Here is a 23,759-nt window from a genome sequence, read left to right on the forward strand (position 1 = left end):
GTGGCAATTACATCTGCATGAGGAAATACATCCAACATGCAGAAACACCTGCGCACACAATATGGCTTATGTTTTAACTAATGCCATGTTTTTGATGCTTCCGGACAGAAGCTAAAGTTACGACCACCATGGAAGGAAACTCTGGTGGTTAGTAGCTAGTTTATGTCACTGGCTGTGCTTAATATGGTTCCTACTACATCAGATCCCATTTCTGGAAATAAACCAGCTTCCTATCTCTCTTTGGGGTTATTCAGGGAGTGTTCCTTTCTCGTTAATCCAGCCCTTCATTGCTAGCATGTTTAATTAGAACTACAGGTAGCTGGAATTCTTACATGATTCTAGCTATTGCAATGGATGTAACAAAGTATGCAATGAATGTTTATTTGAATCAGGGGGAGATGAGTTTATTTCCCAAAATTGTACAGAAATGTTTTTCATTAAACGGAATCGATAAGGAATCGAACCGTTTCATAGAATCGATAACGGAATCGGAATCGTGAAAGTCTTATCAGTTCCCAACCCTAGAAGGGAACCAGCTTCTTGGTTGGTTGGAGCTGCTTTGGGGTTTTCATGTAGGTGTGCAGATTGGACCACAGCCAGGCGTCTCTATTTGCTCTTATTAAATGTACTAAATTATCCAAATCCATCTGCTAAGTGTAAAATTTTTAGCTTTTAAAAAATTATTTCTCTGGGCTTTGTTGATCTGATATTTGCTGGAATCTGCATCCATCGCCGGTAATATCGGCAACTGCACTAAATGTTTTCCTTTCTATTAATGAGAAATGGCTCTCACTGCAGAATAGTGGACTTTATACTGTTTGGAAAGGGAGCGACTAGCCTTTAAGGATTAATTTGCAACAACTGGTGCCTCTTTAAGGTAATTGCTGATGTCTTTCATACAGGACATCAGGCACCTATATAATCCGTGGTGACAGGACACTATACGCCCTAAAGAAACACATGAAAACGGAGATGTTTAGTTGCAGGGTTTCACAGCCAGGTTTACGCAGACAAACACTGAATTTCATCCATGTCCCAAACATAAACCTCTGGCTCTACTGATCACATTCCGCTTCCTTCCTCTGCTAATCTTTGCTCTTCTCTCCCATCAAAGCCTTTGTTTTTACTCCTCTGTGCTGCTAATGGAGCTGACCGCATTACCATGGAAACCAGGGTAAATGGGTGAAAGCGCCCTGAGGTAGTAGGATAAGAGTTAGCATGACTGACTGCGTGTGCTCGACTGCCTGTATGGAGGAAGGGTGTGACCGGAGCAAAGCGAAGCTGCGCTCGTTAGCAGGCGTTCATGCCTCAGCCTGGAGAAACAGCCTGCTGGATGTGAAAGCTGCGGAAGGACGCCTGCTGAGCTGATTCACATCAGGAGCTCCTCTCTCTAAAAACCACATCCTCTTCTTTACCTCAGGAGCCACAGAGGGTCCGGCGCTGCAGCCACTGAGGTCTGCCTGTGAGCCTGACACCCAAAGCTCTCAGTCCTTCATCTGGCTGCAGCCCTGGAGGACGTGGAAGCCATGTGGCACCGGCTAATGCTCCATTAAAGGGACCCTTCACAACGCAGCTGGTAGCTAAGTGCCTGCAGATCAGGCAGCTCATCATATTCCACACAAACACCCACAGAGCAAAACACAATAACCCACACCTCTGTGGGAGCTGGTAGCTGCAGCCCCCAGGCTTATCTCACCTGTAGACAAACTGCTCAGCTTAAAAAAAGCAGACAGTCCAGTCTGCTCAGTTATCAGCACGCTGGGGACGGTTTGGAAAGGTCCAACCACAGAGAGATAAGAACAGGTGGTCGTAAATCCCAGCCGTGCATCGCTTTGCTAACTGTTCATGCTTTGCTGCTATATTTTCACCAATGATGACAATATATGTCTCTGCTGTGTGTATATCTATATATATATATATATATATATATATATATATATATATATATATATATATACATATATATATATAGTGTAAGTCTGTTTATTTTAATGCATTATCTCATTTTTATCTACCTAAAAACCCTATTCTGCCAAATTTGAACTCTGTAATGTGTTGTTTTATTCCTTTTTATCTTTGTTTTATTTACTGTAAAATGTTTACTGTTGTCTTAAAATTTTTTTTTTTTTTTAGGGAGACAATTTTAAGATATGTCAACAGATGAAAAATAGTCTCTTTGCTAATTCTGGTGCTCTTGCAGCAAGGCTAATTAATTTACTTTATTATAAATAAAAAATATAGATATTTATTCATACGCTGATCATAGAGCCGTTAACAGATCAGTGCCTACAGTTGTTCTAGTCAAATAGTTCTAGGAAGGGCTGGCTGATTGGTTCGTTTTATTTTCTGTTAAAGTGATTTATGTTTTCTGACTGATCCGCTCTTTGGGATTCTGTAACAGCTGCTGATATCAGCTAATAACTGATAATATGTCCCGCTGCGTCCGACCATCGCCTGTTTGCTGTCAAACATGACTTCTTTATATGCCTTTAAATTAAGGTCACCTCCCAAGAGGGATGTTTCAAATAAAAGCTCATTTTTAAAGGAATTCTCTGTCATTTTTATTATTAAAGTAAAAAATAAATCAATTAATCAGTGCTTGTAGGAATAAAATCAGATATTTTATATTTAATCCATATCAGTGTTCAGCTGCAGCTTCTTCCGCTGCCACGTGCCCATGGGCCAGGCAGTAATGCCTAAAGGTCTGTGGATGAATCTGTGATCAGGTATCAGTGCTACCGACCTGTTGAGACCCGCCTGCTGTTGGAGCTGCTCCTGAACCTTCTGACAAACATCCCCCGCCGTGTCGTACACTTTGCCAACCTTGGTGAAGAGGGCGGCGATCTTGTCGCTTCGGAGAAATCCGGCTGCTCGTCTCTTCAGGAGGTGAGTCAGGCAGGCCTCGATGGCAGCTGGAGAGACAGGAGCTTTATTAAACACAGACTGGAGAGCAGCAGCGCCTGATAGACACAGGAAATAATACCAGCAGGGGCGGTTCTAGACCAAATGTACCAGGGGGCCAAGAGGGGGCCAGGAACGGGCCAGCATGTTTTCATGGGGGAACAGAAAAGCATGGAATAAAAAACAGGGCAAGGGATTAGCTGTCTGAAGTGAAATTTCTATTCAATTAGGTCTAATTAGTGGTTTACATATTTTTGACTTAATTTAAATAAAAATTACCGTTTTCTATAAAATCTTAAAATTTTATTTGTTATGAAAAAAAAGATTTAGCAGATGAAAACTGGGATCCTATCTCGATACCACTGAAGCTATCACCTTATTGTTTTAATATAATTTCTTTGAGTGTTATTTCTTCAGTACTGGGGCCCTAACAGGGGCCAGGTCATGATCTGCAGGGGCACTGGCCCCCATTGGCCCCTGTTTAGAACCGCCAATGAATCCCAGCTTTCTTTAGTTTATCTTGTTAAGGTTTGACCATCAGGCTCCTCATTTGTCTGAATTCCACATAAATAACTAAGAAGTTGATTTTTTGGGCTCAAATGTTTGCAAACCCTAGTTTTTTTTTTTTGCTCCTCAGCGACTGAAACAGCCTCACTGACGCCTGACCGCGCTAACGCCGTCTGTCAACATCACAATCAGGCCCTATCCTGGCAGCACTCAACTCCTTTCTGTTTGTATGAATATTATGCAAAATACTTTTTATATAAATTTGATTAATAGATGATGTATTTTAAAAGCCATTTAGTAAATTGCTGGAGAAACAGAAAAAAAGGTTTTGCTGCTGACATAAAAAAAAAAAACGGAGTGAAAGACGCTGACAGTCAGAAGAAGATATGAAATCGATGCCAGCAGAACTATTCTAGATATTAACCTGATTTTTTCCCTGTTTTCATCTAGGTGTTCCTCTAATTAACCTATCAGAAGCTTACAAAGATATGACATCACAATCTAACTTCAGAAACTTCTCAGCCTCATTATTGAGGAGTTTAATGAAATAAAGTGATTTTAGAAATCCTGCATGACTGAAAACAGACCTTTAATAAGGAGTCGGTTTGTATTGACTTCTGTTCCTCCAGCAGGAAAACTCAGCAGGAAAAGGTTTGTGTTAATATTTTTGTTTGTGATGCTTCCTGGTTGATGAGGAAGAAAGTCCAGTTAACAGGAGGAGAGCAAACTGGAGTCCAAGTCCAGCCTAACCGGCATTAATGTGGATCAACCAGACTTTAGAGGACAGAGTTTGGCAGAGAAACAGCTGCTCAGAGGTTCACTGGGACTCATAAGTAGTAAACGTTCAGCGGCAACTCGCCCTTCACAGCGATGGGGGACCTGGAGGCAACAAGTCAGCTCTAGATCAGGTGTTTGTTCTGCTCAGTCTCTGAACCAGGTGAGTCAATCTGTGCAGGTAAATCCACTCTGCAGACTGGAGTCACCTGATTTAGTGATTCGGCAGAATAAACACATGATCTATAGCTGACTTGTTGCATCCAGGTCCCCCATCTCTGGCTAATCAGCTGTCCTTCCTCCTCTGTAATCAGGGGCGGATATAGGAAATTTGGGGCCCTAGGCAAAGATAGCCTGGGGGCCCCTCTGAACAGATAAGAAAACACATCAAACAGCCCCGTTCTCCAGATGTAGAAATGTTAATAGAATAGACATCCATTATCTGTTCTAGGTTGTGTCCCTCTCTTCTTGTCCCTTTTCTTCTTGTTTTCCTCTCTATGTTTTGTACTCAGCTGACTTTTCATGCTGTCTCTAAAGGAATGAAAGATTTTTTCCAAGCACTAAGCTCACTTAGCTGATTGCTCCTTCCTGTGTTTCCAAAAAGGCCAAAGTAAATAACCCAGTCCTTCTTTTCACTGTAGACAAGCCATGATCTGCTTATCTGTTCTCCATTTTTCATTTGGATGAAATAATAGCTGCATGAATCATGACAGCAGACAAGATAGAGGAGAGCAGGAGGCGGGGTTACCAATCTACTCGCTCTGGAGAGCAGAGTTCGCTGCTTTTAGATGTTGTCTCCAAAGTCTCCAGTAGCAGAAAAAAGTCTCTAGATTTGGCGCTAGGAGCTTTTTAGAAATCAAAGTGCTAGAGGGGTCTGAAAAGTGGCTAAATATAGCGACTAAAGCGCTAAGTTGGAAACAGTAGAGTTTTACGCGGCCCCCAGGTACTCGGGGAACGCCCAGCCATTTGGACCTTTAAAGGCTTCCAGGAAAGAGACGTTTTCATGGAACACGACGTCCGTTACCATGGAAACCCCATCAGGCTTCTTATAAACGCTGCCGCATCTTCCGAGGGTTAAAATGAAATAGAAACCAGACAGCAGCCCTCTGCGTAACGCTGGATGATAGAGAGCTTTATCGATTTTAGTACTTATTATTTTCAACAATATTTGTAGGTTTTATGACTTCAGAAAGCCTCTCTGCTTCCTACAGGATGTTATGATGTTGATGAGGATCTGTGGGTAAGATCCATAAAAAAACCCAGACCCTCTCTGCAAATGAAAGAAAACTTTTCAATTAGGTCTCAAAGCATAAAGAGTCTTATGAAATAATTAAAGTCAGTAGAAAATGGTTTACTTTGATCTTGTTTCTTAACCCAGCTGACACAGCAGGCCTCTTTATGTGGTTGCATCACAGTTTAGCTCATAGCTCCTGGTCCTTCCTCTTTTATTGGGTCAACAGTGGAACTGGGGTAGGAAAAGAGCTCTGGCCCGCTCCCACTGAGCCTGGTTCTCCTTCTGCTGGAGGTTCCTTCCTTTTTTTCACTCCACTGTCCCCACATGCATGCAGGCAACAGTGTGTTATATTCTGCATGCTACCACCAGCAGACTCCAACCACAGCATCCACAGGCTCTTTTTCTGATCTCTGGGGACTTCAACCATGTCTCCCTGTCCTCCACCCTTCACACGTTCACCCAGTAGGTCCACTGCCAGACCAGAGACAACACAACACTGGATCTACTGTACGAACCCCTGGTGCGCAGAGAGCCAGCTGTGAGATGCACAGTAAGGAGGTCTGTGGAAAGCACTAGAGTGACTGTTTCCTTTTCTTCTCCAACAGCTGAGTAATGGGTAGGGGGGGGGGGGGGGGGGGGGCGGGCGGGGGGGGGGGGGGGCGCGGGGGGGGGCGGGTGGGGGGGGAGTCGTGGGGGGGGGGGGGGGGGGGGGGTGTGTTGGTGTGGACATCAAATTATCATCAGACTGGTCATACACATTTACATTAACTTCTGTGTGGACAACACTGTCCCTGGACCAAGAAGACTCAGGCTGGGGCCGAATGAACAAACCAGTGATCTCAGTGGGGGGGGGTTTTGTGGGGTGGGGGGGGTGGATGGGGATGATTTAGAGAATTAAGGGAAAACATGAATAAGATCTCAGGCCTTAAAACATCCAGGCTGCTGGGAGACCTGAAACCACCTGTAGATGGTTTAGAAAAGTGGGTGATAAAAGTTAAAGGTTTAGGTTGAGTAGAGTAGGGATGAATGGGGGGGGGGAATGGGGGAAATGATGAAGGTGGGGGGGGGGGGGGGGGGGGGGGGGTATAAATGAATGATTAACTTAATTCATTATTTAAAGAATTAATGAAAGAAATCAAATCAATTAAATCCAATCCTTCATCCATCCATCATCCATCCATCCATCCAGCCATCATCCATCCTTTCATCAATCCATCCATCCATCCCTCCATCCATGTATTGGGGGGGCCATTCTGGGCCATCCAGCCATCCTCCATCCATCCCTACATATTATGAATGAATGAAGGAATGGGAATGTAACATACAGCCCATTCCAGTCCATACCATACATAATGCATAATCCATCACATCCATCATCCAGAAAAATATGGATGGATGGATGATGGATGGATGATGGATGGATTCGTCATTTTATAAATAATGAAGTAGCTCAGGAGTCTTCAACATTTTCAGGCCAAGGACCCCAAACTGATGGCGAGATGGGCGCGTAAGAATCTCTCTCTCTATCTCTGGGGGGGGGGGATATATATTGTAATGTAATCTATCAAACTGGGGGGGGGGGCCTGTGGGGGGGGAGTTGGGGGGGGGGGGGGGCTGGCATATGGGGGGGGGCACTGTGGGGAGGGGGTGATGGGGGAAGCGTGGGGGAGGGGGAGAGGTAGGGGGAGTCCACCTCCTGGGCGAGATGCGAGTAAAGAGAGAGTTCGTTGGGCATTTGGAGGGGGGGGGGGGGGGGGGGGGGGGGGGTCGATGGGGGGGTTGTGGGGTGAATGTAAACGGGGCACAAGGAGGTATGGTGGAGAGGGGAGGGTGGGGGACGAGGGGTTGGGTCATGGGGGATAGGGGAGGATGGTATGAGGAGGAAGGTAGGATGCTCATTTTATTCTGTTTAACATACAGTCTAGGGGTGGAAACGATTTCAAAAATCCACGTTCGAGGCGGGATCGTTTCTGGTCACGGTTTTCGGTTCGGTTCGATACATGTTGATTGTTACCCCGAAATCCCATAAAACTTTATGAAATTAATGAAAAAATCCCCCAAAAAATAATGGTTTGTAATTATTTTTAATGATCCGCAGAAACCCTGGATCGTTTCCGCATGTTTTGCTGCTTTGAATTTAATCATCTGGCGCATGCCCTCTACCATTTCTAAGGAACTCAGAGCGGAGCGGACGGGAGCCACAGTGGAGGCTGTAGGCTTTGCTTTGAGCAGCCGGTCTGGAGCGCAGCGGGGCGGAGCGCTGATAGAGTATGAGGGATTTCGGGGTTAGCGTGACATGTTGCTGTTAGCATTAACAAAACGTGTTGCACAATGCTTGCACACTGTTGCACTTTTATCCACAGCTTTCTTCCCGCCGTCATCGTAGGTCACTCTCAATGCAAAGTGGTCCCATACAGCAGACCTATAAAGCGCTGCTGGCGCGTCTTCCAACTCCTGTTCTTTCCCACTCGCCATACCCACACAATTCTCCACAACAACTGATTTTTTCCCCCTGCTATAACCCGGCTACGCTGCTTCGCTTCTTCTTCTTCTTGTTTACTACTGGTGGTTGGCTTTGGTCGCAGTACCGCCACCTTCTGCTCTGGAGTGTAAACGCTTCCTCTATGAGAAAAAGGAGCAGCGCATGAACCGAACGAAACACACGCGAACCGAACCGAGACAGTCGAACCGAACGGTTCGGACGGTTTTCATAACTCGTCCCATCCCTACTACAGTCTGTTGGATTCATGTTAATGTGGATTTAAAGACATTTCAATTAGTGGGAAAAATTCCAGGGGGAATATAAAAAAAAGTAGAATCAACCAAAACCTTCGTGACCCCCATGCAGTACCTCTTTGAACCCCCTAGGGGCCGCGGACCCCCTGTTGAAGTCCTCTGCACTAGAAGGCATCTGTCTAAGAACCTATAAATATGAATGTCAGTGTATCTTTTGTACAATAGGAAAGCTTTCAATAAATATGTTTAAGCTCATTTTTGGAAAATACAACCTTATTGAAAGCAATCAGGTGGAGTAACTGTAGGTCCATCAGCCCCCACCCTTAGAGCGCCCCCACCCTTAGAGCGCCCCCACCCTTAGAGCGCCCCCACCAACTTTTATCACAAAGTTTCACCCTTGCCCGTCAGAAAACAGAGGGATGAATTCGATCAGGGAGCCAGAGCTCCTCGTCTAACATCAGTTGCGACACACAGCAAGATCTATTTTAGGTTATAGAACTACAAGAGCGGCAATAAAATGTTATGGAAGGCAATCTATTAGAATGTGTCCGTTGTTTGTGTCTAAAGTCTTCCTCTCCCTATCAGACCAGGGCGGTGTAGGATCAGTGACCAGGCAGGGAAATGTAAGTTGAGGAGGAGGCTTCGGTGGTACATTAGGGCACGGCTGTTTCTAGGGAAACACCAGAACCAAGCAGGATGCAAGCAGCTCTCCAAGGCAGAAGCTGCAGCCGCTCCTCTTTCTCCCTCCACTCTCTCACTAATTCATGTTCTGGGTTTCTGTGGCTCTAATGAATCATCAGACCCCATGTAATATGCACATGATCGGCTTCATTCTGAGAAGAGCAGGAAGACGCGAACAAATAAATGCACAATGTTGACATAAGTGGGACCAGCAGAGCAGAGGGAGCGCAGCATTGGTTAAACAGCAAAGAAATGCTGCACTTTTATCTACATTTCATTGCAGAGTGATAGTGATAATAAATCAAACGTGCTCTCATATTCTTCACAAGAACAATTCCAGATATAAAGCCAGATTTTTCCCTCTAAATAATTTATTGTTATTGTGAATCATCAATAATTGTGTTCTGAAGCGCTGAGGCATGGCATCCATGAGCTACAGGCAGTTAGTCCTGCAGCTCTCCACTGAGATCATTAACTGTAATTATGAGGACTAAGCTAATTCTGCAGCACAGCCTGTCTGCTGCTCGGCCTGAAACCGTCAGGAAAACTCGGCGGCGCTGATCACAAACCTGATGTTGCCAATAGCTGGTTCATTTTTAGCTCGTATGAAATTTATTCAATCAGTAAGATTTCCTCCAAATAAACCAGTAAAACACAAACTGAACAAACTGTCCTCACGGAAAAAAATTAAAATTTAAATAAGTGATTTTTTTTCTAGAAAAGATAAGGGTGGGAGGGGGGAGGGAGCGGACGTTGGGGGGTAAGTGTGGGGGGGGGGGGGGGGGAGGGGGAGCGGGTGTGACATTTTAGGGGCGGGGAGGCCACTGGGGAGCGACGAGGGGTAAGGGGAGGAAAGAGAGAGAGGATGGGGTAAGGGGGCGGACAGGGGGGGGGGGGGGAACTGAAGTGGGCGTGGAGGTGAACCGGGCCGGGGGGGACTAATATCTTACATCATTTTTCTCTATCGCACAAAAGTGGATGCCGACTGGGGGTGGGAGGGGGACGCTTGGGGGGGGGGGGGGGGAAAATGGGAGGTGAGGGTGGTAACCTTTGCAGAAAATACTACAACATAATCTTCCATAGAACACAGAGTCACAACTTTCCTTTCTAAGAACAAATATGGTGGGGGGGGGGAATGGTGAGATTGAGGAGGTGGGGTGGGGTATGTAAGTTGATTTGTCGATTCTGAGAAGTGTTGGATGTTTCAAGGAATTTCACATTATTAAGGGCAAGGCTAGGCAAGGCAAATTTATTTGTATAGCACAATTCAGTACAAAGACAACGCAAAGCGCTTTACATGATTAAAATACAGGAAGATAAAACAGAATCAAAGCAAGTAGGAAAAAATACAAAAAAAAAAAAAAAAAAAAAAAAAAAAAAATGCAGAAACAAAAAAAGAAGATTAAAAACAGTTGGACTAAAGAAAATATGTTTTAGTTGAACTGTTTAACTAGAACAGTCGTAGGCAATCCTAAACACTTTCCGCACTTTTCCAGTTTTCTGGAAGTTTGTTCCAGATAAGTGGAGCATAGGAACTAAATGCTGCTTCTCCATGTTTAGTTCTGGTTCTAGGTCTGCAGAGCAGGCTGGAGCCAGAAGACCTGAATGGTCTGGAGGGTTGATACACTGATAGCAAGTCTGTGATGCATTTAGGTGCTAAGCCATTCAGAGATTTATAGACTAACAGAAGGATTTTAAAGTCTGTTCTCTGAGATACAGGCAGCCAGTGGAAGGACTTTAGAACTGGGGTGATGTGCTCTACTTTCTTGGTCTTAGTGAGGACACGGGCAGCAGCGTTCTGGATCAGCTGCAGCTGTCTGATCCACTTTTTAGGCAGACCTGTGAAAACACCGTTGCAGTAATCAATTCGACTAAAAATAAACGCATGGATTAGTTTTTCCAGATCATGCTGAGACATTACTCCTTTAATCCTGGAAATGTTCTTCAGGTGATAGAAAGCCCACCTTGTAATTGTCTTTAAATGCTTTTGGAGGTTCAAGTCTGAATCCAGTACAACACCTAGATTTGGGGCCTGATCAGTGGTTACTAGCTGAAGCGACTGAAGCTGTGTGCTAACTTTAGATCTCTCCTCTATTGGTCCAAAGATTATTAAGAGGCAGTTGTATAGAATTTTAAGAGCGAGGTCGCTTCACCGACGTACAACTTGGATGCTGGGATAGACTTTATAATTGCAAGGCCCTTGAAAGGACCACGGTTATCAGTGGATGAATGCTAACTGCGTACAACTCATTCATTAGAATTCCATGAAACATCAAACAAGGAAAACCAGACCTTTGCGCTGAATCACGACCTAAAGGAAACCCCTTTCCCACTGGCCGGGAAACTAGTTTAAACCTTGGAACAATGGGCTTTTAGTGGCAGTGGGAACAGCTCACTGACACGTGTCTACTCAGGTCAAACGAGTCAGCAAGCGACCCGCATTAAAATCTCCTCAGCTCTGATCGGCACGCTATGAAAACACCAGAGCCAGGTTGACCCGCTAAATTACATGATGCCACTGAACGCAACATACCGATGTCAACACACCGCGCCCATCGCTTCTGATCTAACAAGCAGAATCAACTCTGTTTCCATTGGATAAACATGGAGCAGCTCTGGTGGGAGGGATTCAGACAGATAATAGAGAGAAACAATAAAGCACACTGACTACGCCCTGGCTTCATTACATGTTGCTTTCCATTGTTTACTTCCCTGATTTCTGTCACACTGATGACATCATCAACACTAACCCAGCATGATGGTGTCACCGGCATTTTTTTTTACCAGTGGGAAGGTGGCCAAAAATAAAAACCTTTGTAAAGCTGCTATTTTCAGTAGGAAAGAGGCTTAATTTCCAGGTAGAAACAGTGAAAATGAGCCTTTTGGGAACCTCTGCAAGGTGTTATTTACCATGAGTTTCTTTAAAATCACCCTCCTCATCAGTCAGAGTCTGCTCAGAGCCCCCGGGTCATTAGCAGAGTCCACTATCTCATTTCAACATTCCCCACATGTTCACCAGTGTTAGAGTGACCAGACGTCCTCTTATTTCCGCACATTCACACCTAAAAATATGTCCGGGGGATTTCAAAATTGTTCAGGATTTTGGTCGACTACAGCCGGGTAGGGGAGGGGCTTAGACTGATGACATCAGAGGCGTTCTGTCCGACCCAGACTGACTGAGGTCTGTTGGTGAGGAAGTCTAGCAGCCAATAGCAGAGGGGTGTATTGAAGCCCAGCTGTTCCAGTTTGCCCATCAGATGCTGTGGGATGATGGTGCTGAAAGCTGAACTGAAGTCCAGGAACAGCATCCATCGTGGGTGTTCTTCTCCTCCAGGTGTGCCAGGCTCAGGTGGAGAGCAGCAGAGATGGCGTCCTCAGTGGAGCGGTTCCGTCGGTAGGCGAACTGGAACGGGTGGAATGTTGGCGGCAGACTGGAGACGATGTGTTCTTTAACCAGCCTTTGGAAGCATTCCGTCTCAGATGGGGCCCACCACCGTGGTGTCGTCTGCAAACTTCACGATGTGATTGGTGGCACGTAGTCGAAACACACTGGGCACTCGAACCGATCAGTCATCTCCAGGACTGGTCCGGCAACCCCGGCAGACGGGGAACAGAGCCAACAAACCCAACCCGGTAAGGCAGGAGGGGGGAAGCATACCGTCACTGGAATGTGTTTGGTCGCTCCGTCTCCGGTTGGCTCCCTGCCCTGGACCAGTCCCGGAGCTGACGGCTGAGTTTGAGTAACCGCTATCCCTCTCCTAAATAACAAATTGTCCTCCTTTTCAGAAACCCAAATCTGGTCAACCTAACCAGTGTCTCTGAGGTTTGGGGGTCAAACTTAATTACAGTAATCTTAACTTTTTGTTACCTGTTTTTTTATTTGTGCCGCTATAGGTGGTCTCCCCCGCCTAAAGACGTTTTATTTTGATGACCAAACGTATCAAATGTTACCCAGAGTCTTTCCTCTTATTTTAGGCTGCTGCTTCTTAACGGATTAAACAGAAATCTGTGTTTGTACAGTAAGAGGGAAACACATAATCTACTGTTATTCATAAACATGACAGCTATGGCTACATTATGAGATTATCCATGAGAAGCGGGGTTGTAGCTCTGACTGATGACTGTAATAATGCCGCCACCGTAGGCCGTACCAGCTGGCGGGCAGAGGAGCGTCTCAGCAGAGTTTGTACGATCGGTGTTTGTTGATTTGTGTTGGAATGTGAGAATTTACATGTGAAATTATTTATGGCTGCAGTGATATGTGGAGGCGGGTAATCTAATGGTGAACATGTCGCTGCTTGATGCCCTAAAGGTGAAACAAACTCCTCGCATCCATCAACGTTGCTTAAAATGCACACGGCTCGTATCTTCACCTCAGGTTCTACAGGCTTATTACAAACCGCCAATTCTGGAAGAAGAAAAAAACTCACTGGAGGTTCTTTTCCTGGTTTAAAGGAATTTCGCTTCCCATCCAGAAAGCTTTTTTTTTTTTTTTTTTTTTTTTTTTTTTTTTTTTTTTTCTTTTTTTTACAGTGTCCTGTCTGGCAAGGTGGCAATAAGAATAATTGTCTTGATGCCAAAAGGAGCCCAACAGATTTTACTTTCACAAGTGTAGCGGTATCGCAATTGCCATACCGCTCCACTTGTTTCATGTATATAAATTGCTTTATTATAATTATGCAGGGAGTTTTACAGTTCATATGGACACTGCAATGTAAGTAGAGCAGAAAAACAGAAGAAGAAGAAGGAAAAAGAAAAAGAAAAAAAACAGGACAAAAGATGAAAGAAAGAGGAGATAGGAAGGAGACAATGACAAAACATTTTCAGTCTGCTTCAACACCTGTAATGAGATGGAAAAAAAAAAAAAAAAAAAAAAGAAAAAAGAACAGCACAACCAAAAAACATGGTACGAGATATACAATAAAGCAAACACCTTGAAACTATCACTAAAGTAATATTATTAAGTCTGACATGTACTCTGTGTTACCTGAAGATATGAATGTGGGGTTTCTGTTTGGAAGTGAATCTCTAAGTACCTGAAGCCTAGCACCTGTAGTTGTTTGTGAGGGTGAACTTGTGCATGTAAAGTTTTAACCATAGAAAAAAATGCTCAATAGTGGTTGTGGAGAGCCGGAGAGGCACACCCCCCAGAGCACTGAGTCCAGCGCCGGGAGACCCAAAGCCCCAGGCGCCCAAGGGGACCCCAGAAGCGAAGGCACCAAGGCGGGGCCAGCCCCGGAAATCAGACCCCACCAAGGCAGGAGGAGAGACAGCCACGAGGAAGACCCCAGCCACCGCCATGCCGGCGCCCCGGGGAGCCGCGGGGACGAGTCCGCGGGCCCCGCCGGCAGCCGGCCGGCGCCGAACACCAGCCCCCCCACGGCGCCGACCGAAACGCCCCAGCCCCACAGAGCACCGAAACACGCCCCGCCCCCCCGCACCAAGCCCCGGCGACCGGCCGCAACACCCACCGCGACCGCACCACCCAGGAAAACACTAAGACGGCCCCGCCCCCGGCCGGGGCCCATGCGCATCCGCCGCGAACCGGCCACGAGCGCCGCGGGACCCCCCCCAAAACGCCCCCCCGGCCAAAAGCGCAGCCCCACCCCACCAAGACCGATGCCAACAGCGCGCAACGAAACACACCGCGCACAGAATCAGCCCGAGAGCAGAAAAGCCGCCCGGCGCAAAACCGCAAGAGGAGCAGACCGCAGCCGGCGCAACCACCCCCCCCAGCAGCCCGAGGGGCAGCACAAAGCCAGAGCGGAGCGAACCGCGCCGCCCCCCCCACCGGACGATGCCAAAGCAGCCCAGCCACGTCCGCCACCCCCCCCCGCAGCCCGCACCAGGCCCCGACACGCGGCCAGAGCAGCTCCGCCGCCCCGGCCCCCCACCACGCGCCGGTCATAGCCACCCCAGGCCCCCACCCGCCCCGCAGCCCCACCCGCCGCGATCAGTGGGAACAGAGCAGCCCCGCCATGCCTCCAGGAGGAAAAACCCACCCGAATACCTAGCCAGCGCAGCCAGCCCGCCCAGACCGGCCCCCCAACACTACCCCCGCCGGAGCCGCCCGGACCCCCACACACCAGCGGCGCGCCGCCAGCAGGACCCCCACCCAGCAGGCCCGCCTGCCCCCCGAGAAAACAGACATGCCAAACCCCCAAAGAAAAAAAGAGAAAAAAAAAAAAAAAAAAGGGGCCCCCACAATGCGACAGCGGACACCAGACACCGACCCGCCCGCAACCGCTCCCCCCCACCGAGGAAGAGAAAAAAAAAAAAAAAAAAAAAAAAAAAAAAAAACTAATAAATAGGTAAATAAATAAATTAATTAATAATTACAATTAAAATAAATAGGCAAGAGGAGAAGTGCGAGTGGAAAAACCGGAGCCCAAAACAGGACCCAAGACCCGCACCCCACCATGCCGCGCAGCTCCCCCCCTCCCCGAACCGATACCACAGAACCGGCATAGGAAAGAAACACCGCCCAGGAACCGGCATCGTAGCGAAGGCACCGGCACCGACCCCGAAAATCCCCGAACAACACCCAGCCCCACCCCGAAGCGGATCCAGTCCCAGGCCCCAGGGATCCGAGGCCCCAAGGGCACCCCACCCCCAGACAGGAGCCCCAGCAAAGCCCCGGCCGGCCGGGGCCAGTGGAGAGGCCGCCAGGAATGAGCCAGCAGTCCCCCGGGCATCCACCCCCAGCTCCAACAGTGCACCGGTGAGCCCCGACGCCAGCCAGCGGAGGGAGAGCAGGACGGGGGGAATGGGCTCCGCACTTAGCGGAGACTTGAGATGTATTTGGGAGAGGGTGCGGTTGAGACCCCAACCTGGGAAAGAAAAAAAAAAAACACACCATCTCAATCATGCCTTCCCTCCCTAGTGCCCCCACTCGTACCACAGGAAAAAAAAAAAAAAAAAAAAAAAATTGAATAAAATAATAATAATAATAAATAAAGAAAATAACAACGCAGACACACATTCACACATAACACTCACATCCAATAATACCAGGACCAAAAACCCGGTGACACCGGTGGTCGGTCCCGGGACTATCGGATGACCCCATAAGTGAACCTAAAATCCGGATGTGAGGGGAGGGGAGCGGCGACACCGCCACACCAACCCATCTCTTTCCTGCTTCAAGCCCGGTCCCCCACCCCGCACACGGACCGGACCACCCCCCGCAAGAGCCCCCCCCCGGGACCGGGGCCCACCCATCCCGCGCCGGCCACCCAACCAGAACCGCCCCCCCCCCCCCCCCCGAAAAAAAAAAAAAAAAAACCTTCAACCAGGCACTTCATGCCCCTCCATCCAACCTTCTTTGGGGAGAGCAGAGGTGACAGCCCCGCCACCAGCAGGCCACCTAGGCCCCGCAGCCAGCCCAAGCCAAAACCACGGACCAGGTGGCCCGCTCTTCCTCCAGGCCCCAGACTCCAGGCGGCAGCCGGAGAACAGGGGTGTGAGAAGACCCCGATCCTCACTGCGCCCGCTCGAATGTGGTGTTGTTGCGTGTTGCTCTCAGATGCAATTAAAACTGGGAGTACCAAGAGGGGGTGTCCGGCACACTCCACCCCCCCTCCAGGAGATAGACGGTGCCAGCACACCCTCCCCCTTCGACAACCCTCAACCCTCAATGTCTAGATGCGAGAGGGGATGGAGGAGGCCGACCGTGGTGAGGCCCATAAAATAAGCCCCCCCCCCGGTGGCCCTGACCCCCACCCCCCGAAAATGCCCTACATAGATGTGTGTTGTGAAAATGATGTAGATGGAAGTGTCTAAAATGCAAAATAAAATTGGGGTGGGGGACGTCATCAGAAGGTGTGGCCCTCCAGTAACGACCCCCTCCCCAAAAACCTACATGTGTGGCCGAGTGATGGAGCAGGCAGAGGGAGGATTTCGGGGATGGGGAGCAAAGGACTGGGGTGCCTGCTGCACTCCCAGGGAGCCAGCTCCCCCGCTGACTCCAATAGGGACCCCCGTTCCCCGAGAGCCCCCCCAGAGAAGGAGCCCCCCATAGCCCGGGGGCACGGGACCGGCAGCAGGACCCACCAGCCAGCCGGGCACGGAGCCGACTCCACCACCCCCCCCCGTCCTGTCCATCCAAAAAAATAATAATAATAAAAAAAATAAATAAATAAATAAGTAGATAAATAAATAAAATTAAAAAAAATAAATAAATAAATTAAATAAAAAAAAATAATAATAAAAAAAAATAAATAAATAAATAAATAAATAAAAAAATATAAAAGGAAGATAAGAAAAAAAATAATAATAATAAATAAATAAATGAATAAGGGAAGGGACAATCCCAGCCGGCCAGCCAACGCGCAACACGCAGAGCCCCCACCCCGGACGAAGCCCCACCAGGGGGCAGCACGGACCAGGACCAAGACAGGGAGCCAGACCCAAAGCCCTTCAAAGATCTTCTTCTCTCTATCACCACCCCCCACCCCCCCTCCGGAGATGTAATCCCTCCCCTACAATAACAATCAAGCTACTCACCACACAAGCGACAGAAGACATCCAGGCCGAGATCATACCTACTCCCCCTCCCTCCCCTTCCCCCAACCCGTGAGGGGGTAAGCACTTGCCATAGGTGTTAATGTCCATGCCCCCCCCCAGCCCAGCAGGCCCCGAGGCACCCCGGCACACCAGAGGCCGTGGCAGCAGGGACAGACAGCCAGGCGTACACCGGCCCAGAACCCAAGCAGCACTCCCCACAGAACCCGAACCCCCGAACCCCCACCGGGGACCCCGCCCAAGGGCAATGCGCCCCAGGGATCCCAGGCCCAAGGAGCCACCCCAGACCCACCCCGCAGTAGGGCCGGGCAATGCCCAAAAACCCCCGGCACCGGCGCCAGCACCCCCACCCCGACCCCGGCCCCCGAACGACTCCCCCCAACACCGGTCCCACAGCACCAATCCGAAGAAGAAGAAAGCCACACAACACAGCTAAGCGCAAATCCCGAGCCCCACTCCAAGCCCCGATCCCCCCGCCCACACACCCCCTCCCACACAAAAAACAAACAAAAACAAAAACAAAAAAATTATAATATTCTCCCCCTCACCGGAGAAGAACGGCCGCAAACAAGCCAGTGCCCAACACCCACCGCCACACCACGAGGACCCCTCCACCCAGATGCTCCTCCCCAGAAAAGTCAACATGCCTGCCCTCCCAGGAGACAGGCAAGCCCGCCGAACAGGAATCCCCCCGGCAGCGCACCGCCGGCATGCGGGGGCCCGAGCAGCCCCAACAGAAACAACACCGGAAGGCCGACAAGGACGAACCGACGGCACCAACCAAGCCCCCAGGCGGACTCCCCCACCCAAAAACACAACGAAACCACCCCGCCCCCACCGACCACAGCAAACACAGCCGCAAGGCAAAGCAAAGGACAGAGCAGCCCCACCCGGCGCACGCCAGAGAGCCAGAGCAGCAAGGCCGCCCCAGCCGCCAGAAGCCGGCACAAGCAGCAAAAAGAAAGCAGCAGACGCGACCCCCACCACCCCCGCCGCGCCCGGCGCGAAAGCAGCACGACCCACCCCGCTCCGGCCCCGCACCGCCCACAGGCCGCCGAGAGGAGGACGGCCACGCCGGCCACGGCCCGTCCCCCCCCCCGCCGCCAAACACCGAGCAACCCTCCACTCCCAAGCCGCGCACGATGCACCGCACCACGCGTCACCGGCACCCGCCCCAACAGAGCGAAGCCACACCCCGACCCGGGGGCACTCCAAAGGGACCCCCGACGCCCGCAACCCGCCCACAACAGACACACACGAACCCCGGCCACAGGCGCGACCACCCACGCCCCCCCCCGGACGACGCAACCACGGCAAGCACCACGGCCAACCACCGAAACCCGGCACCGGAAGACGAGGCACGCCCTGACGCCCCGCAGAGCAGAAGCACCCCGGCCAGCACCACAAAAGAACCGATGCCCGGCGCCCAGCCCCACCCAGCAGCAGCACAGCCACCAGGCCAGTAGCCCACGTCCGCCACCACGGAACCCCCCAAGAGCACCGCACGCGGCCGCCGCAGGACCCCCCCGCGGCGCCCCAGACCCCCGCCCCGACGGGGGCAACAGTCCCCCGGGCCAGACCCGCCAGGCACCCCGCTCCGAGCACCCCCCCGAGCCCCCAGGACCCAAGGACCCCCGAACTAGCCCCCGCGCCCCACAAGACGCACCCCATAGCCCCCCACTACACTAAGTGATGGAGCCGATCAAGGGAGCCCAGAGAGATCGGTCTGATGGGGATGCAGATGCTGTCTCAAGATTAATATGATCCAACAACAGATCTCTGTACTGATTGATGTTGAGTTTATCCTTACTCTTCCAATTCATGAGGATAGTTTTCTTTGCGATACATAATGCAGTGAATGCCAAGCAAACCGATTTTTTTCCCATAGAGCTTCCCTCAAAGTCACCCAGCAAGCAAACTGAAGGGGAAATTAGGATTTTACAACCCAGGCACAGTGATAGATCCTTACATACCTGTACCCAGAATCTCTGAACCGGCGTGCATAACCATAGCGCGTGAAAATAATTATCAAGTCGATTGCCTGTGCACTGTGGACAGATGTTAGATTGCGCAAAACCCATCTTGAATAATCTTTGACCTGTATAGTGCACTCTGTGGAGGATTTTGTATTGTATTAATTGTAAATTGGGGTTTCTGGTCATGTTAAAAGTTCTTAGACATATCTGAGCCCAGATGTTTTGTTCAAAGCTGACTGATAAATCCTCCTCCCATTTAGTAATAGGAAGAGATATTGTATCATCCAGTTTAGTCAGTGTCCTGTATAACTTAGACAGTAGTTTGGGGGGGGTTAACTCTAGAAACTCTGATATTTTAGTTGGAATTATTAAACCTCCATCAATATGCTTAAATTTATTTCTAATTATAGCTTTGATTTGCTCATATTCTAAGAATTTATTTTTGTTAATGCCATATTGCAAATTTAATCTAGCGAATGTGATAAACTCCGTACCTTCAAACAAATGATCCAGATACACTATATTGCCAAAAGTATTTGCTCACCTGCCTTGACTCACATATGAGCTTAAGTGACATCCCGTTCCTAATCCATAGGGTTCAATATGACGTCGGTCCACCCTTTGCAGCTAGAACAGCTTCAACTCTTCTGGGAAGGCTGTCCACAAGGTTTAGGAGTGTGTTTATGGGAATTTTTGACCATTCTTCCAGAAGCGCATTTGTGAGGTCGCACACTGATGTTGGACGAGAAGGCCTGGCTCTCAGTCTCCGCTCTAATTAATCCCAAAGGTGTTCTATCGGGTTGAGGTCAGGACTCTGTGCAGGCCAGTCAAGTTCATCCACACCAGACTCTGTCATCCATGTCTTTATGGACCTTGCTTTGTGCACTGGTGCACAGTCATGTTGGAAGAGGAAGGGGCCAGCTCCAAACTGTTCCCACAAAGTTGGGAGCATGGAATTGTCCAAAATGTCTTGGTATGCTGAAGCATTCAGAGTTCCTTTCACTGGAACTAAGGGGCCAAGCCCAGCTCCTGAAAAACAACCTCACACCATAATCCCCCCTCCACCAAACTTTACACTTGGCACAATGCAGTCAGACAAGTACCGTTCTCCTGGCAACCGCCAAACCCAGACCCGTCCATCAGATTGCCAGATGGAGAAGCGCGATTCGTCACTCCAGAGAACGCGTCTCCACTGCTCTAGAGTCCAGTGGCGGCGTGCTTTACACCACCGCATCCGACGCTTTGCATTGCACTTGGTGATGTATGGCTTGGATGCAGCTGCTCGATCATGGAAACCCATTCCATGAAGCTCTCTGGGCACTGTTCTTGAGCTAATCTGAAGGCCACATGAAGTTTGGAGGTCTGTAGTGATTGACTCTGCAGAAAGTTGGCGACCTCTTCGCACTATGCGCGTCAGCATCCGCTGACCCCGCTCCGTCAGTTTACGTGGCCTACCTCTTCGTGGCTGAGTTGCTGTCGTTCCCAAACACTTCCATTTTCTTATAATACAGCTGACAGTTGACTGTGGAATATTTAGGAGCGAGGAAATTTCACGACTGGATTTGTTGCACAGGTGGCATCCTATCACAGTTCCACGCTGGAATTCACTGAGCTCCTGAGAGCGACCCATTCTTTCACAAATGTTTGTAAAAACAGTCTGCATGCCTAGGTGCTTGAATTTATACACCTGTGGCCATGGAAGTGATTGGAACACCTGATTCCAATAATTTGGATGGGTGAGCAAATACTTTTGGCAATATAGTGTATGTAATACCTTTATTCTTCCAGTACGGAAAGTTTATCACATTATTGTTTTGTAGAATGTCAGGGTTATTCCAGATGGGTGTACGACTGCACGGGATAAGTGATGAGTTCGTTATTTTTAGAAATTCCCACCATGCTGTCAGGGAAGAGCTGATGTTAATATTTTTGAAACATGGGTGCCGTTTGATCTTAGAGCTAATAAACGGCAAATCTGAGATTATTATATTACTGCATATATCCTGTTCTGTGTCTATCCAGGGCTCATCTAAGGGATTATGTTTTATCCATTTAGAGAAAGCTTTTTCAATTCAAAATGTCAGAATTACACTGCAAAAATGATCGAGAAATAAGGAAAGATGAGTAAAGAAGGAGAAGTCGCTCATATTTAGAATTCAAACTTCAGAAAGTTCTTTAAATCTGAAATGATTCCATCCTGTTCAATAAATGATCAGTGTTTTTAATTCAGAGTAATTTTCATGTGAATGTGCTTTACTGGAGGCATCCATGTTTGTCAAAGAACACTACTGCCACCTACTGGTTAGTGACATTGTCACGGTGCGGTATCGGCTGTTGATCAAGTCCCAGTGCTGTATCTGGTGTTTGCCCCAACGCGCTATTATCCAAGTCATCTTGAAAACATTCTTCTTCCAAATGTTGGCTACATATTACGGGTTTTTTCTCTGGCCAGAAGTTCGATGGCAAATCCTCCCTCTTCAAGTTGGCAAAGTGTCTCAATTCAAGAAAAAATGCACTTATTTAGATTTCAATTTCTTTGCAGCATAGTGTTTTTAATTAAAAACAGTCAAGAGAATTTGCATTTTATATAAGAAAAAACAATTGAATTGATATATTTCAAGTGCATATTATCTAATTATGTCATTTTAAGGGTAAAGATACTGATTGCATTGGAAAATCATCTAAGTTACCTTCTCAAATTCAGAGTAAATAGACTTGTTAAGATATTTTTCTACTGTGTAGAGAACTTTCATAACAACCAGCAAAAGCCTGGAGTTTTTTTTATTCTTTTAGGGTCTTTCTACCTGTCTGGCTTTATGAGTCATGCTGCTGTTCCTGAGACAGGTGCAGTGGGGAGGATTCAGAGACAATGGCAAAACACGAACACTCATCAGAGACACAGAGTTATTAGAAAGAGAAAGGTAACAAGAATGTGCAGAAATAAGCATTAGATGAGTCTGCATTGTTGAAGGCAGTAGAGAAGCAGTCAGAGGTCCCGGTCCAGAGTAAATTCTAAAGGAGCAGAATCTTTCACTGAGGAACAAAGCCCATCATCGGGGGAGCTATTCAACTGTGAACAAATATCAGGATGAGATTCTGCATCCGACAGAGATCATTTATCTCTATACTCCGCTCTCCCGCACAAAGCAACGTGGCGTCTACTGGAGTAAAGAGGATAAGCTGCTCTTATACAGTGCTTTATCAAGTCAGGACCACAAAACGCTTTTACTCCACATCCATTCTGTCGTAGACAGACCCCACTGACCCCCCTGAGAAGGAGAAATGCTTGGAGACCACGTCAAGGGCCCAGGTGACGAGTCGTTACCTCCTGAGCCTCCGCTGACTCCCGACACACCAGCTGGGTGAACTTAGCATGGAATAATGGCAAATTTACCACCACATTAAGTATAAAGTAGGAAGGAAGAAATCTATGTTAAGAAAGAAAAAACAACCTTAAACAGAGGGGGGGGGGGGTGGACTCTTTCTCCTTTCATAAAACAATGCAGCGATAGAGTTGATTCCTTCCTGCTATCATCGCAGCCCCGACCCCTTTACAGGAGAACAGAAGACCTCACCTGTTCATCCAGGCCAACAATTCCCTCTAACGACCCCCCATGTTTTCTAAACTAAAACCAGGCTTTGTTGGGCTGCTGGATAAAACCTGGAACTAAACGCTATTTCTGACATTTTGGATTGAAAAATCTTCCTGGATGGAAGAGAAACGTCTTCAAACTTGGAAACAAAGTCCAGTGGATTGATTTTGAACTTTTTTTTATATTCCAGTATAAAGTACTGAAAATACACAAAACAAAACAGAAGGAAAATGAAGGCAGAATAAAAGCAAATAAAGAATTAATAAACATGATAAAATCAGGAGGTAAAACAAATAAAACAGTCAGACCTCATTCCTGCTGCATCTGTTCCCCACAGAGAAGAACAACCACTCACAGCCTCCAATCTCCAACCAACCTACAGGTGCTGGTCATAAAATTAGAATATCATGAAAAAGTAGATTGATTTCAGTAATTCCATTTAAAAAGTGAAACTTGTATATTATATTCATACATTACATACAAACTCATATATTTCAGATGTTTATTTTGTTTAATTTTGATGATTACAAATGACAACAAATGAAAATCTCAAATTCATCATATCAGAAAATTAGAATATTGTGAAAAGGTTCAAAATTGATGGCCCCTGGTGCCACACTCTAATCAGCTAATTAACTCAAACCACCTGCAAAAGCCTTTAAATGGTCTTTCAGTCTAGTTCTATAGGCTACACAATCATGGGGAAGACTGCTGACTTGACAGTTGTCCAAAAGACGACCATCGACACCTTGCACAAGGAGGGCAAGACACAAAAGGTCATCGCTAAAGAGGCTGGCTGTTCACAGAGCTCAGTGTCCAAGCACATTAATAGAG

General features: G+C 48.0%; 1 protein-coding gene across 3 annotated transcripts in view; it reads right to left on the reverse strand.

The window, feature by feature from the left end:
- The window catches only part of sgsm2 (small G protein signaling modulator 2), a 149,250-nt gene that overhangs the window by 68,462 nt on the left and 57,029 nt on the right, over positions 1–23,759 (reverse strand). For all 3 annotated transcript variants that reach the window (XM_038304626.1, XM_038304627.1, XM_038304628.1), the window contains exon 3: positions 2,744–2,912. In XM_038304626.1, coding sequence (XP_038160554.1) covers positions 2,744–2,912 — 169 coding nt within the window. The remainder of the gene's footprint in view (positions 1–2,743; positions 2,913–23,759) is intronic.

The sequence above is a fragment of the Cyprinodon tularosa genome, unplaced genomic scaffold (genome assembly GCF_016077235.1).
Source record: "Cyprinodon tularosa strain WSP-4 unplaced genomic scaffold, ASM1607723v1 ctg539, whole genome shotgun sequence".
NCBI lineage: Eukaryota > Metazoa > Chordata > Actinopteri > Cyprinodontiformes > Cyprinodontidae > Cyprinodon > Cyprinodon tularosa.